Below are 16,251 nucleotides of genomic sequence, written 5' to 3'. Positions count from 1 at the left end.
TATCTCCCCCCAAACACATTACTTTTATGTTATCTCATATAATGCTTAATTCTATAAGTAATCGTAATAGAGAATTGGTTGCAATTAGAATTCATTCATAACTGAGATAATTAATTGCTCCCTAACTCATCCTTAAAAATATACAAAATAAGACATTTTTCAAAAAGCAATATAAAAATAGCATTTATAGTATATCACATGTGCAAAACAATTTTTAAAAAATGAATGTATTCCCTAGGAAAACTTTCTTAAAGTGCAGGCTTCTTCAGTGCTTTATTGAATTAAATAATCTTCACCTAAGTAATGTGACTCATTTTGAATGATCATTGCAATGTTCAGATTTATAAGTTATGCTTTTCCAACTGAAAAGACTAGGACTTTACTTATGTCTAATTTACACATTTGAAAATTTCTTAAATGCTATATACATATATAGATACATACATGGATATATTAATGTTATATTTGTATATACATATATTGTATATAAAATTGTAATGTATATATTATATATACATTAGGAGAAACTGAAGAAAATATGTAGGTTTCTTTTTCAGGTAATTTATTATTAACTTGCATCTCAGTAACACTTTTTATAGGCTCAGGAAAAAGAGTATTCAGACAATATAATATCTTTGCATTCTATTTACAGCAATGTTATTTAAAAAACAAACAAAACTAAATAAATAAAATCCTCCAATTTTGTATTACTTATGTGATCAAGTTCTAAATAAAATAATGATAAATCTCATGAAAGAAATCCAAGGTTGTAAAGGGGTTAGAAAAAGAGGAAAGAGAATTGAGATGGATTTAATAAGTTCATGGCCATTGCATAAGGATGATGCTTAAGAAATGTTTGATTGAATATCACTGTGTAAATACTCAAAACAGCTCAATATGGTTTTGTTTAGCCTCAATGCTAACACACCATTTAGAACTTAGTTATTTTGGATTATATAAGTGAATTTCACAGACTAAAATTAGATCTTAATCCTATTCAGCCTGTAAACGAAACCCACTGCTCTCTACTTATGTTCATATAAAATATTCTTAAAACTAAAGTGGGATAAATTTTTGTTTTTCTCAAAATAAAAAATAAAATTACAACAATGAATTTATCAAGAACAACACTATCCTGGAAGAAAAAATAAGCTAAAATTTTATTATAATTATCCATTTCTATAAAGGACCTGGAGTTATTTATTGTTTGTATGATAATTTAGTCAAGTTACTTAATTTCTGTAAGTCTTAAAATTTTTGCATCTGCAAAATGGGATGATGTTACACTGTTTATCTCACTTAGTAAATCTCAAAATACAATAGAAGTGTGGGCCATTATTCTTCATGAACTTTTATGTGACAAACAGAAACATTTCAGCCATATTTTCTATTACTACACATGATCTTTCCTTGTTCAACTGGGTGATTCTAGAATATCAAGATTATAATTTTATAAAAAGCTGTACATTGCTACTTCATCACAGCTCAGAAAGAGAAATTCCTAGAGAAAAATACATAAGTTCAAAATTATGTGTGTGTATTTTATGACTATGGTGATTTATGGGGAAAAGAAAATAAACTAAAATACAAACGTAAATTTTATTTAACAACTAGAAACTTTAGTTAATTTCAAACTTTTTCTAAGGAGTGATCTTATTTAAAAAAATCCTAGCTATCAGAAGATGAAAAGAGTTATTTATATTAAGAGGAAAGGTGTATATATACTAAAAGTATTACTAGGCAATATTTAAAACAAATATTTTGAGATTTCTCAGATAAGAGAAGGAAAAATTTTGATGACAATTATCATCACCACAGCAGAAAAAAAACAAACACCTCAAAACATCTCACATTAAGTAATAATTGCTTTAGTTAGGCATCATCTAATTTTGGTGCAGTTTTAAACCCTCACTCTGCAAAAGGAGTTTTTAAACTTTTTTGGATCCCTTCAGCAGTCCAATGAAGTTTATATAACCCTTCTCAGAAAAATGTCTGTTGATTATATTCAGTTAGAGGTTAGTAAAAATAAAGATGCAATACCATCCCCCCTCCAAGTTCAACCCTCTCCTTAAAATCTATCCACAGTTTATAGGGGTTCTGTGGTTCCCAGGTTAAGCAACTTGTTCTAAAATATTTTAGAAATTTTCACTTTGACCAATTAAATTACATTAGGACAAAATGAAAAAAAAATCCAATAAAAATTCACAATTCTCTAGAATTTTAAATCTCACAAGGTACTTTCCTAGTGAGAATAACCTTTAGATTAGTCATGGAAATACTTTTTTTACAAATGGGAAAACATACTCAAACTAGTGAAACTTCTTGCCTATCATCACAAAAATAGTAAATGTTGGTGCTCTTTGTGTTAATACATTACTTTTTTTTAAAGCTCCTATTAAAATAGACTGCCACGATAGAGAAAAATCTTATCAGGTGAAGGATTAAAAAAGCAGACAAATAAAAATAAATTATTTTATTATTAAATGATATTAGTTATAAGAGCAAAGTTTATATAAATTATTTCCATGTATTCCATTATATTTGTGCTGATTTCCCCCCAGAAGGCTATTATAATCTATATACAAGATACCCCAAAAGTCTTAGTGTATTTTTAAAACTGTTATAATTTAATGAATTATTTATTTTATTCCTTCATTAAATTTAGACTGTCTTTAGATTTTTTTTTCATTTTCTAATCTGGTGATTGGTTAGCAGGAGGTTGATATAATTTAATGTAGGATCTAATGGATAATATAAAAATTTGATACATTAAGACAATTAAAATAAAGTAGAACCTAGCCTATATTTCTCTGTGCAGGATGTGAGAAGGGGAACTTAATTTTTTTAAAAAGTATAAATGTTGGTAAAGGTATTTTAAATTTAGGAAATATCATTTTCCCCATTTCTACATATACTATCCAATATAAAATGTAGCATTTGCACGGGTCTTTAAAGATTATATGACAATATCTAGCATTTTTATGGCTCTTTAAAGTTTATAAAACATTATATAATGTTTTTGTTGTTGTTTTTATTAGCCCCATTTTTCAAGGGGTTGAATAACGCTGAGATAGATCAAACAACTTGTCCAGAGTCTGAGACAGCATTTGAACTCATCTTCTTGTCTCCAAGTCCAGCAATCTATATGGACCTAGCTACAGAAGTTAAAAACTAAAGTGATACATGATTCTCTCTAGAAAAAAAAATGTAAAGAAAAGAAAAGCACAGTAGGGGTGGTTGTGGAAGGAATATTTATGTGTCTCTGGAGAGTTCATCCTTTGTTAGAGATCTGATATCAAACTATGATTCTGATGAACTAATAAAAATGTTATTTTGAGAAATTTGAGATCTAAGTGCAACATTTTTAGTGACAATACTATTCTTTGAGAGTTTCTTTTATTTTTGTTTAAGCCTTGATTCAACTCAATAGATGCATACTGAATCTTATGCTTCTGATATTATTTTTTTAATCCCTTTCCTATCGGTGTGAGGGATAGAGGACAGGATAGTAGAAAAGATGAATAAGTAACCTTGGCTGATTTCCAAGAATTCAATGTTGGGAAGAAAATGAATGAATCAAAGCTGGAGAGAACTTTTTAAAGGGGAAATATTTTTATTTCTCATCAATTAAATTATTTCAATTCCCCCCTAAATATATGTAGATTTTTTGATATTAATTTTTACGTGATGGCATTATTTGGTTTTGGGGGATTATCCATGTAGCCCATTTTGTGGTTGTTATAGGGAATATCTGTGCTTCTAAACATAAAAGCTCTGAAAGGGAAGCAGTTGTGCCTCAAAGTTTTTTGAAACCACTAATTACTGAGCATGGTCTAATTTCACTAATTCAGTCAAGGTAAGACAAAAAGTACACATAATTGCAATTGGCAGGTTCTGGTCAAAAGACACCATGCAGAGTCAAAGCTCTGCTATTTTATATTAGGACCAAGATATGGAGTAAAGGCCAACTGCAATTTTCAAGACACTGCTTAAACATAGGAATCTAAAACCATATTATCAATTTGAAATATATAAGTTAAAATTATGATAATAATTTTAAGATCATGATTATCTAAGGCCATCTATATATAAAATAGCATCCTGAAAAAAAAAAAAACATTTCATTCTATATTTAACACCAAAAATAACGACAACAACAACAACAGCAACAAATTTCTAAATGTTCTGAAATAGTTGAAAGCATTTAATGTATTTATACTTTGTTTATTGAGGAGTAACAATCTAATCTGTTTTCATTGCCCCCATTAAATATGCCTTAAATGCTTCTGAAGGTCAACTGGCAGCTCACACTTTGCATAAAACAGCTGCTTTTCTAGCTCTATGCCATCTTTGAAAATTATTGATCAATAATGTTCCAAAACAAAATAAAATTGTTCAAATGTTGAATCAAATTTAGACTTAAACAGCTGCAAGAATCTGAGTCAGCATTTTGGTTAGGTTTTTTTTTCTTTCTAATTTGTATTTAAGAATACTTCATTTGATTTTATTAAAATTCTAAGAAGTTATTTGTCCATCCAGGGAATTTAATTTAGTCGTATTTTGGGAAAGAGTCAGCTTAAGGAATATAATAGGAGGATGGGATAAAGAACAAGACTGAGGGGCTACCGAGAATACTACTCATACTGCAAAGTATATAGCAATATATTAGTGTAAGTTGTTTTTGCAAAGGCAAGGAATGAGCCAAATACTCATCAAAAATATGACAGTCATTTTTCCTAGTCCTCATTTCTACTCAAAAGAAGCAGCATATTATACCACTGAATTTTGAATATATAGGTCAAGTTATACTCTAAATTAATACTATCTTTCTCAATTAAGTCCTTATGAAATCTCAAGGTATTTGTAGACTATCAATTTAGGGCTGAAAATCCAAAAACAAAAATATATTTAACTTTTAATAACGTGCTACCTCTCTCTTTTGAGTCCTGCTAAGATAGTTGAGGGAATTTTAAAATCCCATATTGATAAGAAAAGTTTTACTATAAGTAAAAGTAAAAAATAATAGGCCTAAATTTTTACTAAAATAGGCAGATATCAGTCTGATTTACACAGTTATGAGTATCTATCTTTTTTAAAATAATCTTAAGAAGATTTTTTTTTCTTGATGAATAATCAATCCACAGCAAAGTTAATTATTTTTGTGGACCCAAATAAAATTATACCCAAGAACCAACTAGTAGTCTCTCATTCTCTTTTCAGATAGATAAGATAGATAGACGATAACTAAGAAGATAATTGAGCAAGCAAAAGAATTCAGATCTTGAATAAAAAAGCCATGATAAAAGGCAAAAACTACCCAATATTAAGAATCTACAATAACAGCGAGAGATTTTTTTTGTGTTGATTGAGGGTAAAGCAAACCAAATCAATGCAAATTTACAAATGAAATAGATTAAAGTGAATTGCCAACTTGAAATAATCTATAAGAACAGGCAATAAGCATTTAAATACATATTATCAGATTCTGGTGCAGTGTATAGGAAGAGAAAAATGAAATAAACCCACAATTAAAGAATTAACATCTTAAAGTGAAGATATATGTACATAATTAACTACAAAGTGAATCCTCACAGTCAGCATTTAATCAGGGATCTTACTTAATTTGGAGTTCAAGAACTTTTAAAAAATATTTGATAATCATTTTAATGTAATTGGTTTCCTTTGTAATATTATGTATTGTATTTTATAAATTTAAAAACATTATTTTTAAAAGGGATCCATAGGCTTCATAAGACTTCCAAAGTGGTCCATGACACAGAAAAAGGTTAAGAACCCCCTACTTTAACCGTTCTCATTTATTCTTATGGGATTGTTTCAGGGGGGAAACTTAAGTGTTTTCATGTGAACATGGAGAATAGCATAATGATAATAGTAGTAAAAAATATGTCATTTTGAAGAAACCAAGACACTAAAATTTTGATTTGGAAAACTGATGTCATTGATATGCTATTTTTGCTGTTTGCCAGGATAACAGAATTTATGGAGTTAATTAATGAATAACATTTGTGCTGAAATATCCTTGCGAAAAATATAATGACCCTTGACTTAATTTGCTACTTTTCAAGGCCATATAAATAGCTACCTTCTATCAGTGCTTCCAAATGAATAAAGTGCTCTTTAAATATGAAAGATAGGATAAATCTCTAAACTAAAAATCTTAACTTTTTTATTCTCCCTTTCAGATTTTTGCCTCTACCTTTAGAAATTGGAGAAAATTATAATAGAGGAAAGAATATAATTTTAAGACTGTATTTCTCACAAAAACTTTCCTCTTTAGTTCTTCAAGGAGTTCTATATTGCAAATCAACTTTTTTTTCTGAATGAATCCCAGAGGAGTCTAGTACCCAATAGTGCAATTTCCCCAATTGATAAATTAGCAAGCATGTGTTAAGGACATCCTTTGTATCAGTGATGGTAAAAGTTCTAGGAAGAGGACCATAGAGAACAAACGTGTGTTCTCAAGGAGCACATGTTTTGTCAGGAAATATGACAGAAAAGTATTTTCGAGATGGAGTGGAAAAAGAAAACTCAAATATTTTTGTTTAACTTTCCAGCCCATTAACTGAGAGCAAGCTAATCATTTTAGTTGGTATCTCAACAGCCTCTTCCCTTCCCCCTCCTCCCATCCCCATCATAAGATTTACAGCAGAAAAGAACCTTGGAGATGATCTAGTCCAAGTTAATTTTTGTTTATTTATTTTACAAATAAGGAAACTGATTCTACTTGACATGAAATGCTTGTATACAATTAAAGAGAATAGCAAGTAACCCAGCCAGGATGCAATACAGATCCTCTCACTTCAAATTCAGCACTCTTAGAAGTACACTATGTAAAGCGTGTACACACAAGAATTTTATGTACAAAGGTTTTATGGGGTTTTTGTTTGTTTTAGTCTTTGCAAAGTAGCTTTCTTGTACATCAGTAAAATCCTAGAAGTTAAAGCACATATGATCACCATTTCACGTTTGGGAAATAATGTAAATGTCTTCCTTAAAGGAAGAAAAAGGATAATAAATAGTAAATTAAAATTTGAGAGTTAATGTTAACAATAAAGAGAAATCAGAAAAGTAGGTCTAAATAAAAACCAAACAAAAAACACCAGTGATTTTTTTCCCCCGCCAAAGATAGGTGCTGCAAACTATAAACAGAGGAATGAAAAATATGAACAAGATTACAGGAGCACCCCTATTTCTAGGATTCAGGAGAGCATTTGAGAATGATCCCAAGTTGGGAGCAACTCCAATCCTTTTCCCAGGATGGCCACCCTACTTTGAGCTGATTCTCCTTTTGTCAAGCTCAGAATTAATGTTTTGTTGCATTTGAAATCCCAGCAACCTCACACTTTGACACCCATTGAGATTTCAAGGGGTATCGGATCCAAATGAGAATATCCCCAATGAAGTGCAAGTTTGACACCTTCTCTTCCATTCTTTAAAACCTCCCGAGGCATAGATCTTCAAATAAAGAGATTCTCTAGACAGAGTCAACCCCCTCCTCATTACAATCCCCATACACACATACATACATGCTCCCCAGGGAGCCAGAGGGTTTCAGCTTCTCAGTTTCTACAGTGAGAGAGATTCTTCCCTGAGAAAAGAACAGTGAGAATAGGAGGGGGTGGGGACAGCCAGACAGATCCAGGATTCTCAGCTTCCTGGGGGTAGGGAGAGTGAGGGTCACACAAAGCAGGGGCCCAATTGAGGTACAGAGAGTGTACATGAACACTTGAAGGGTAAGGAGCAGAACTCCAAGCTTGGACTAACCCCTAACATATCTCCTATAACTGATTAGGCACTGAGTTCTTATCTTTTAAATGTGAGTGAACAATGCATCTGTAGAAAGCCACACAGGCTTACTTTATATATGCATATTAATTAGAGGGTGTAGCTTATTTCTCTCTGAGTCTGTAGGACAGTGGGAAGATTTTCTTCCCTTAAAGAGATTATATCTAATGAAATAGTCATCAGAAAAAAAAAAACAAAAAAAAACAAAAAAACAAGCAATAAACCATTTCCTCCAAAAAAGCTGATCCACAGTTTCTCACAAATATCTATCCCATCAGTAGGAAAAGGGAATACATATGTAGGAACACACATGGAGAAACACTCCTGGGAAGTTTTTGCTATGCTGCATAATACAGTTTCCACTTGTAACACCTTGAAGCCTAGCCATAATAGTTGTAGAAGAAGCTTTTTCTCCTTAAAAGCCCTTAGAAGTGCTTGCTTTTGTCAGGAGGTGATGCCCATCTTTGTTCTCTGTTCAGAATTATTTCCACTAACTTTTTTTTCTTTTAAAATGTAAACTTTGCAACTTGGTTTACATTAAAAATATAACCTGAATAATGTCATATGAAGAAAGAAAAAAATCATTGTTAACACTTTGCTCCACTATCCATGGCAAACACTCTTCCCCCCTATTTCCCCAGTATTTACTTAATTGCTTGTACAATTCTACCACTTTTTTTTAAATTCTTTCTCTGTTTGCTATTATTCTGACTTCAGCATTTTGTTTGTTTTTTTTAGTAGATCACTTGAATTTTCGCCCTTTGCTTTGACTGGAACAGCAGGACATAGTTTTTAAAATGAGAGGGAAAAAAGGTTTCCACTTTCTGAGCTTCTAGTTTAATAACATCACTCCAAGTTTAAGACTGTATTTGGTGTAGCACTTTTATTCCATCCTCCCTCTGTATGCATTCACCCAGGCAGCAGAATGGGAGGTATTTTTTTGGTTAATACCTTAAAGTTTTCCTTGAGCAAACACTTTCTTTAGTCAAAAAATTGGGGAGGAGGAGGGACATGTGTGGTGGAGGGTATCAAACTAGGAAAAAGCTTACTATTGTTAATGTCTATATAAAATCGCTCAAGACAGGCCCTGAAAGAAAGTAGTTGCTTAATAGATACTGATCAAATGATTAATTAAATAGTTAAATCACTATTGTAATTTTTACTAAAATTGACTATCTGGCAATTATGTTAAATTCCCTATATTTTGGGGGAATGAGGGCAGGGAACTGTTGCAGATTCTACTTACATTTTTTGAGCATTTTATTGAGCTATTTGAATAATAGAACTCTATTGTTATTTATATTTTTGTCTCCATGATCCATTTCTGTTCTCTTTCACTTATAAAGACTTTTTACAAACTAAGTTTCTTTTCATACCAAGAAAAGCTTGAAGAAAGTAAAATATTTAGTAAATGACTTTCCCTGTAGGGATCCTTCTTGCCCAGACTCTGCTGGTACATGATATCAGGCATCTGGTAATCATGTCTTAGAGATGACATGGAGAAAGGGTACATATGCCCTTGAACTTTTTCCTAAACAAGGATATCTTTTCTTGCTTGGTTAATTCAGCACCTTAATCTTCAACTTTTTATAAATTCTCTAGTATTACTTTGATGAAATACAATTTTGTTTCAATTCCAAAAAGTCAAATATACTTTATAGTTATTTAAGTTTGAGTTTCTTGAAGAAATATAGTGGCAGTCTAGATCTATGTTATACCTGGATAAGTAACATAATGGATATTTCATACCACCAGCCAAGCTTTTATGTGAAAAAGCTGTGGAATGCTACTTGTACATTTGGTAATAGCTCGGTAGTGACCCTCACTGGTGATAAAATCCAGATCGCTTAAGCCAAAATCAAAAAGAGAACACCTGCATCAGTACGTTTAAACCTTTCATCAAATGGGGATTACATGAAAACAACTACATAATTTTTAGGGTTGGGGCAAGGTTGAGGCTCATTGTTTATTTACAAAATAAAATCAGAAAATACCTGATTGAAAAGTGTTTGCACAAAATAATGTTATCTCAAAAGCCCACTTACCCTCAACAATTTATATTCTTGCCAAACAATATTACTCCAAAGTTATTCCATAACAGAGACAGGCCACATCACAAACACTTTAAGTGAATTTTAACTTTTTAGATATAACTATTTCTATAAAGCTATAAGATTAAGCATTTTGAAAATGTTATGTCTTGAATTTTTAACTATACAGTTTTCAAATATTCTATGAAGAAACTGGGTTTTCCTTGTAAAATTTTTGAAATACATCAGAATGTCAAGTGTATTGGAAAATTTTAAATGGTATGCATTTTATATTTCTAGTGAATCCTAAATTCATGCTATTTTTCATTTCTGATATTACATCAACCAAAAGCAATATGTAAGTATAAAATGTAAATATAAAAATGATATTATTTATAAGAGCAAACAAATTTTTGAGTACATCAATAACTACCAATTTTGCATGAACTAAAATAATGAATTTCTTCTTGGAATTCAACATTTTCAAGAACCAAAGTGAAACATTGAAAATCTGCAATTCAAGAAGTCTAAGAAGAAAATCTAAAACTTTATAAAAAGAAAATTTTATGTAAAACTTATGAAATATAGTAAACATACTACTAAAGGTTGACAATTATAAGACTATAATATTAGTTTTTTTTTTTAATAAGTAAACTTTTAATTTGGTGTTTGTTTCTTTCTTTTCAGGTTTGTTTCTTTGTTAGGGTCGACTGTGTGCTTTATATCTCTCAGCTTTCAATGTCAAAGATAATCTTCCCATCAAATATCACCATGATCCCATAAAGATATATGATCAGAAAGATTTATGAAATAATTTCCCTATTGCAATACTTATAGTTATTTAAATATGTAAAGTAGTATATAGTTCAATTGATTATATTTTTAACACCTTGTCACAACCATAGCACCAATAAAGTAAAAGAAGAAAAATATCTACAATGCCATAGATTGTTGTAAAGAAAAGTTATATATTTGGAAATCTATGCCAATTATTTGACATATTAAGATATATAAAATATTATCATGTTATAAAAGCAGGATTTGCTGAGTACCATTAGGAACAATTTTCCACAACTTCAGATGGTTTAAACATATTATGAATATCTATTTAATTAGGAAATTATATATTCAAAATAAATTTATTTTATGTGGCATTTTTGATAAATTTTAAGAAGTTTCCTGTCTGTACAGTCAAAATATTATCCAAGCAATTCAGGTTGTCAGTAAAATCTTAAACAAATTTGTTGATAATCCTGTTAATGACCTAGGTCAAGTGTTAACTGTTGTGGATTATAAAGCAGTAAAATTAAGGTTTCTAGTACCCCCAGGCAAAAAGCACTGTTACAGAAAGATTGGAACAAAGCTATTAAATTACACAAATATACAACTTATTCAGTTGAGTGTAATATGTACCACTTGCTAGTGAAATTGTGTCTTTCCAAAAATTATGTGTGAACATGTATAGATGTTGTTTATTATATAACAATGTATTGATATATATATATAAAACTATACATAAATAAATGTTTATATATATATATATATATATATATATATATATATATATAAAAAGAGATGAGAGAGAGAGAGTGAGTTGAAATAATGGTATAGGAGTTTTCTATGCACTTTTCAAACATAGTGTATTTGAATACTGAGGAATGACTAATAAAATATTAATTCTTACTGATATGTACCTATTGTTCAATGACTAGTTCATGCTGAACTTTATTGGAAATCCACTAGTTTTTCTTTTAAACTTTAACTGAACCTATGTTACTAGGTGATCAGATAATTTCAAGTAATTAGAAGGTTGATCAACTGGGAAACACATTTTATGTAGTAATCCTTCTATGTAGTATTTTGTGAAGTCACGAATTTTTAATTTGGTATATGATAATATGTCAAATATCTATGATTTATTAGTTTAAATAAACAATATTATATTAGCAATCAAAATGAACAAGCCCTTCTAGAAATATTTATACTATATTAACATATAACTATATTGTTCTAATTTTTATGCTGTTGAATTTTAACACATTTAATTTCTCTGCTGAAATATTGCACTATGTCAATGTCATGGCAAAATAAGATTCACAAATAATTGCGAACTCCACCCCCTAACATTTTACATCTTGATAAATAAACATGGCTCTATTAACCTTAAACAGGAAGCATTAAAAAAAAAAAAAACAGCAAAGTATTCAGTGAATATTTTGTCCTATGTTAAATGAAGGAACAAAGAGCAAAGTGTTCCTTTCTCATATATTTTAACTCATCCATTCTTATGATCATGACAAAGGTGGGGACAGGAGGTTTGAAAGAAGTCAAGAAAAGGAAATTCCAAATCTCTAACTATTAATTACTATACAGTTCTTACATTATCATTTTTCATTATGAAAAATAAGATTTTCATTTGGAGGATTATTATCTGGATGTTAGATCTACCTGAGAAACTGGAAAAGTTCTTAAAATATACACTTTAAGTTCAAGTTCATGTTGAAGGGTTTAGATTTACAGATTGTCCAGATATGCAAATTGTAAACGCATCTTTTCAACTGTTTTCCAGAGAGCTTGGTTGTAAAGTATTGTATAAACAAAAAAAAATTGGTGATTCTACTTTAAACTTATTTCTAAATTCATTTTTATTGTCCTAGACATCATGAATTTCAATTTTTATATTAATCCCCAAATCGTTAAATCAGAAAAGATTTAATTAATTTAATTTAATTAATTCAATGACCACATTTAGACCTTCTCTTTATTTCTTTATAATTTATTATTTTATGATATCTAAAAAATATCCAAAAGACATGCTTCTCTAGTAGAATACAAGTAAAATGGATAATCCAAACAATTTTCCAAATGAAATCTGATAAATGAATTTAAGTTCCTTAGTAGCAGATCACAATTATGTAGAACTTTAAGGCTTAAGTATACACTGTACTTTATGAAAAAAAAAAAAAACTAAATTCAATGTCAATCTTTCTTATACAATATTTCCCCTAATAAATTGTCAAAATTACTAGCAACAAGAGTTGGGAGGGAAAGAGTAGGGGAAAGAGAGGGAGGGACAATACATAATATTATTAAGAAAATGCCCCAAATTTTCAGAAGTGCTCCACTCTGTCCAAATTAACGTCTTCAAAAAATGACATGCGTGTTTTATGACACAATTTTTTATTTGCAAGTGGTGTGGAATCTATTAAGTTTTATGGCAACACAAATCCACAAAAAGTAACTATTTTTTCTAATCAAATATTTGCATAAACCTTAGACTGGGCTAATAGGCTTTATTTACATCCACAAAAGTTTATATTTTAGTTTTTATTCTGAAGAAGAAAGGCAAGTCTACAAAGAAACGATAAAGTTGCCTTGGGCATGATCTTTTGGAAGGATTAATTAATTATTTTATGAATGAGAAAGGAATTTCAATTTAATTTAAATAGTAAGTATAGCAAAATAATTATCTTAATATATTCATGTGCTTATTTATATGCATATACACATATAACTATTAAAAGCAGACTATATGTATATGCATACATTTGTGAATGTATGGATGTTCCTAATGTATGCTTTAACACATTTATGTGTATCTCTAAATTCACTTTTACATATACTATCAATTCAACCATTCTTTAAGTGTATATAAAGTACAGTTTAGTTTCAATAATAATTCACTCCCTGGGATGGATTGTTCCAATTCCAATATTTTCTGTTAATTATGATTGTCTAATTCTTAGAGCATCAATCTTATAGTTTTACTTAAAGTTACATCTTCTACAAACACAAAAATCTCAGGATTATTTGCATACAGTTATTTTAATAGATTATTAGTGTCCTATATGAATAATACCTTAAGCAAGTATGGAAAGTACAATATTGTTTTCTATTTTTAAGTATCCACAATATTTTAACCTCCTTAATCATTTTAATATCATTAAAATCACATGCTTACTTATTGATACTGTGCCCAAGGTAAAAAAAAAAAATAACCAAAAGTGACTTTCATCCAAAAAGAAGAGTTGGCAATGTTTTTCAAATAACTATTAATTTTGTCTACAGAGGAGTTTGTAATGGATGGAAATGATTTTCATGATCTTCACATATTAGCATATTCACTTTCACAATTCAAAAAGAATAAAAGTCTAAAAAGAAAGATTCAGAAAGGTTTATGCATTATCTGTTATAATTAAAATGGCCAGTCAGTAAACAAATTTCAGAAGTATAGGAGCTTAATTTTATTCTTTACTTATTAATGAAAGTAACTCACCAAAAAGAGTGGCAATCTTCTTATTTAATGAAAAAGTTTCAAAACATTTTTTAAAATTTACAAATAAAAAGCTTATTATTAATTTAAATATCATTGACCAAATAACATTTGTTTAATTTTACTATCATTTGAAAATTACTACTTAAAACATCAAAGCTTCAAGTTCTTTATTATGTACCCACTCAATGAAATATATATATATATATATATATATATATATATATATATAATATGGATTGTCCCTATGAACTTTATATTCAAGATAGATTAGAAAATGATAGAGTAATTATTAAGTATGAAGTATTACAGAAAATCTAGAAGCTATCAATATTGGTTTTGGATTTTTATCAAGTGAAAAGGTATGTATGCCCATTGTAGGAAGAAAAATTTGATATCAATAAAGTGCCCTTCACTTTGTTGTATTTTTTGTTGGTAATTCATCCCATCTGCTTAGGATCCATGCACAATTTAATATATTTGTTTATTTTCACATGCACATATTTAAACCTAAGCTTCCAGAAATTCCTATAAATATTATTTATACAGATAATGGCACATGTCTGTTCCACACAGTGAAACATCACCTTTGTGAGATGCACAGTACTTCAATATCTAGGCAGTGAAGTAGTGACAACATAAACACCATACAACTCTTTACTCAAAGACAGGCTCTTTTTCAGACCATCCAAAAAAAAAAAAAAAGCTACAATTCTTCATATATACATGCACACACGCACACACACACACATTATATATATATATATATATATATATATATATATATATATATATATATGTATATATATTTACATATTTCTGTGTGTGTGAAATCTGTCTTTAGGGATATGAGAAATGTACTTATTTTTTTCTTTTAAACTTATTCTCTGAGGACCACACAATCATAATTAGATAAAATAATTTTTGAACAATGTGGCAATTAATACACTGTATCGTAAAATCTAAAGCCTCTTCTTTTCTTTTTCTGCTTGGTAATTAGCACATAAGTCAATTTTCTGAATTTGCATCCAATTGAAAATACATTCTGAAAGATTTGTTTCTCGAACGAAAATAAAAGCACGTCTTCAGTTTACCCTCAGTGCGGTTTCACCCTTAAAATCCTATCTTAAAAGAGTGAATAAGGTTTCAATGAGAACGTGCAACGTTCCGAAGTGCGAGAGTTCCGCTTGCCATGCCTGTACTGTGCTTACCTTCATTGGTAGGCTGGAGAATCAGTTCCCCGAAGCAGCTGCGAGCTGAGCAGATGAGAAAGAGGAGGATGGAGATGTGACAATCCATGTTGCTGGTGCAGAGGGCAGTGAGAAGAGCATATCTCCATGAAGCATGCCACTGATGTGAGGGGGAGAGCTCTGATTACTGGAGAAGTTACCATGCTCCGCTTGCAGGCTGATGTCAAGTTTGACACTGGAGATAAGGAGGAGTCTTACTGCCTTTCTGCAAGCCTTGCAGGGAGACTCTCACTGGGTCCTAGTGCCCCAAGGACCTCCAGCTAGAGGAACAGGAGGAGGACATGCTGATCAGACAGACACACGGAGCGAGGCAGCCCACAGCCACTGAAGGACCAAGAAAAAAAAAATCACAAATGGAACAGGAAATCCAGTCTTTGCTAGGGGAGAAGAAGGAATGAGGGTGGACGAGTTCAGATGATGTTTATTTTCAATGTGAAGCAGCTATTTTGTTTGTTATACTTGCTTTGTAGCTTACTTCTCTGAAGAAACCGAAACCCAGGCAAGAAGCATTCAACAATACTAGGGGGAAAAGGAAGAAACAGATAAATAAATTTTAAAAAAATGTTCTGGCATTAGAGAAATGGGAACATTTCGTCTGCCCCAAATTCCTCCAAATCAAATTCTTTTATTTTAGGAGGTTATTAGAGGAATTCAGTCACAACCCTCTTTAATAACTTTTAGTGATACAAATGGCAATATACTTCCCAAGAACTGTGGGAACCCCAAATTTAATTGACTAAATCTGTCTGCCTTTTACTTTTCCTAAAAGGGATGAAGTGAAATTCCTTTAAAAATTATTCTATACTGTTCTATTTTATTTTTAAAGACCCAAACTTCAGCCATACATGTTTTATTGACTTGTGAAATTACCTACTTTTAAGGCCCCATTATT

General features: G+C 30.3%; 1 protein-coding gene across 3 annotated transcripts in view; it reads right to left on the bottom strand.

The window, feature by feature from the left end:
• EPHA3 (EPH receptor A3) overlaps positions 1-15,843 on the bottom strand; it is a 427,207-nt gene extending 411,364 nt beyond the window's left edge. For 2 of the 3 annotated variants that reach the window (XM_031958855.1, XM_031958856.1), the window contains exon 1: positions 15,321-15,841. In XM_031958855.1, coding sequence (XP_031814715.1) covers positions 15,321-15,408 — 88 coding nt within the window. In that variant the 5' untranslated portion in view covers positions 15,409-15,841. Of the gene's footprint in view, positions 1-15,320 lie in introns of all 3 variants that reach the window. The other variant, XM_031958857.1, reaches the window with a different exon arrangement.
• Between the last annotated feature and the right edge of the window lie 408 nt (positions 15,844-16,251).

Source organism: Sarcophilus harrisii, chromosome 3 (assembly GCF_902635505.1).
Source record: "Sarcophilus harrisii chromosome 3, mSarHar1.11, whole genome shotgun sequence".
In the NCBI taxonomy this organism is placed as follows: domain Eukaryota; kingdom Metazoa; phylum Chordata; class Mammalia; order Dasyuromorphia; family Dasyuridae; genus Sarcophilus; species Sarcophilus harrisii.
This window is presented reverse-complemented; position numbering and strand designations above follow the sequence as displayed.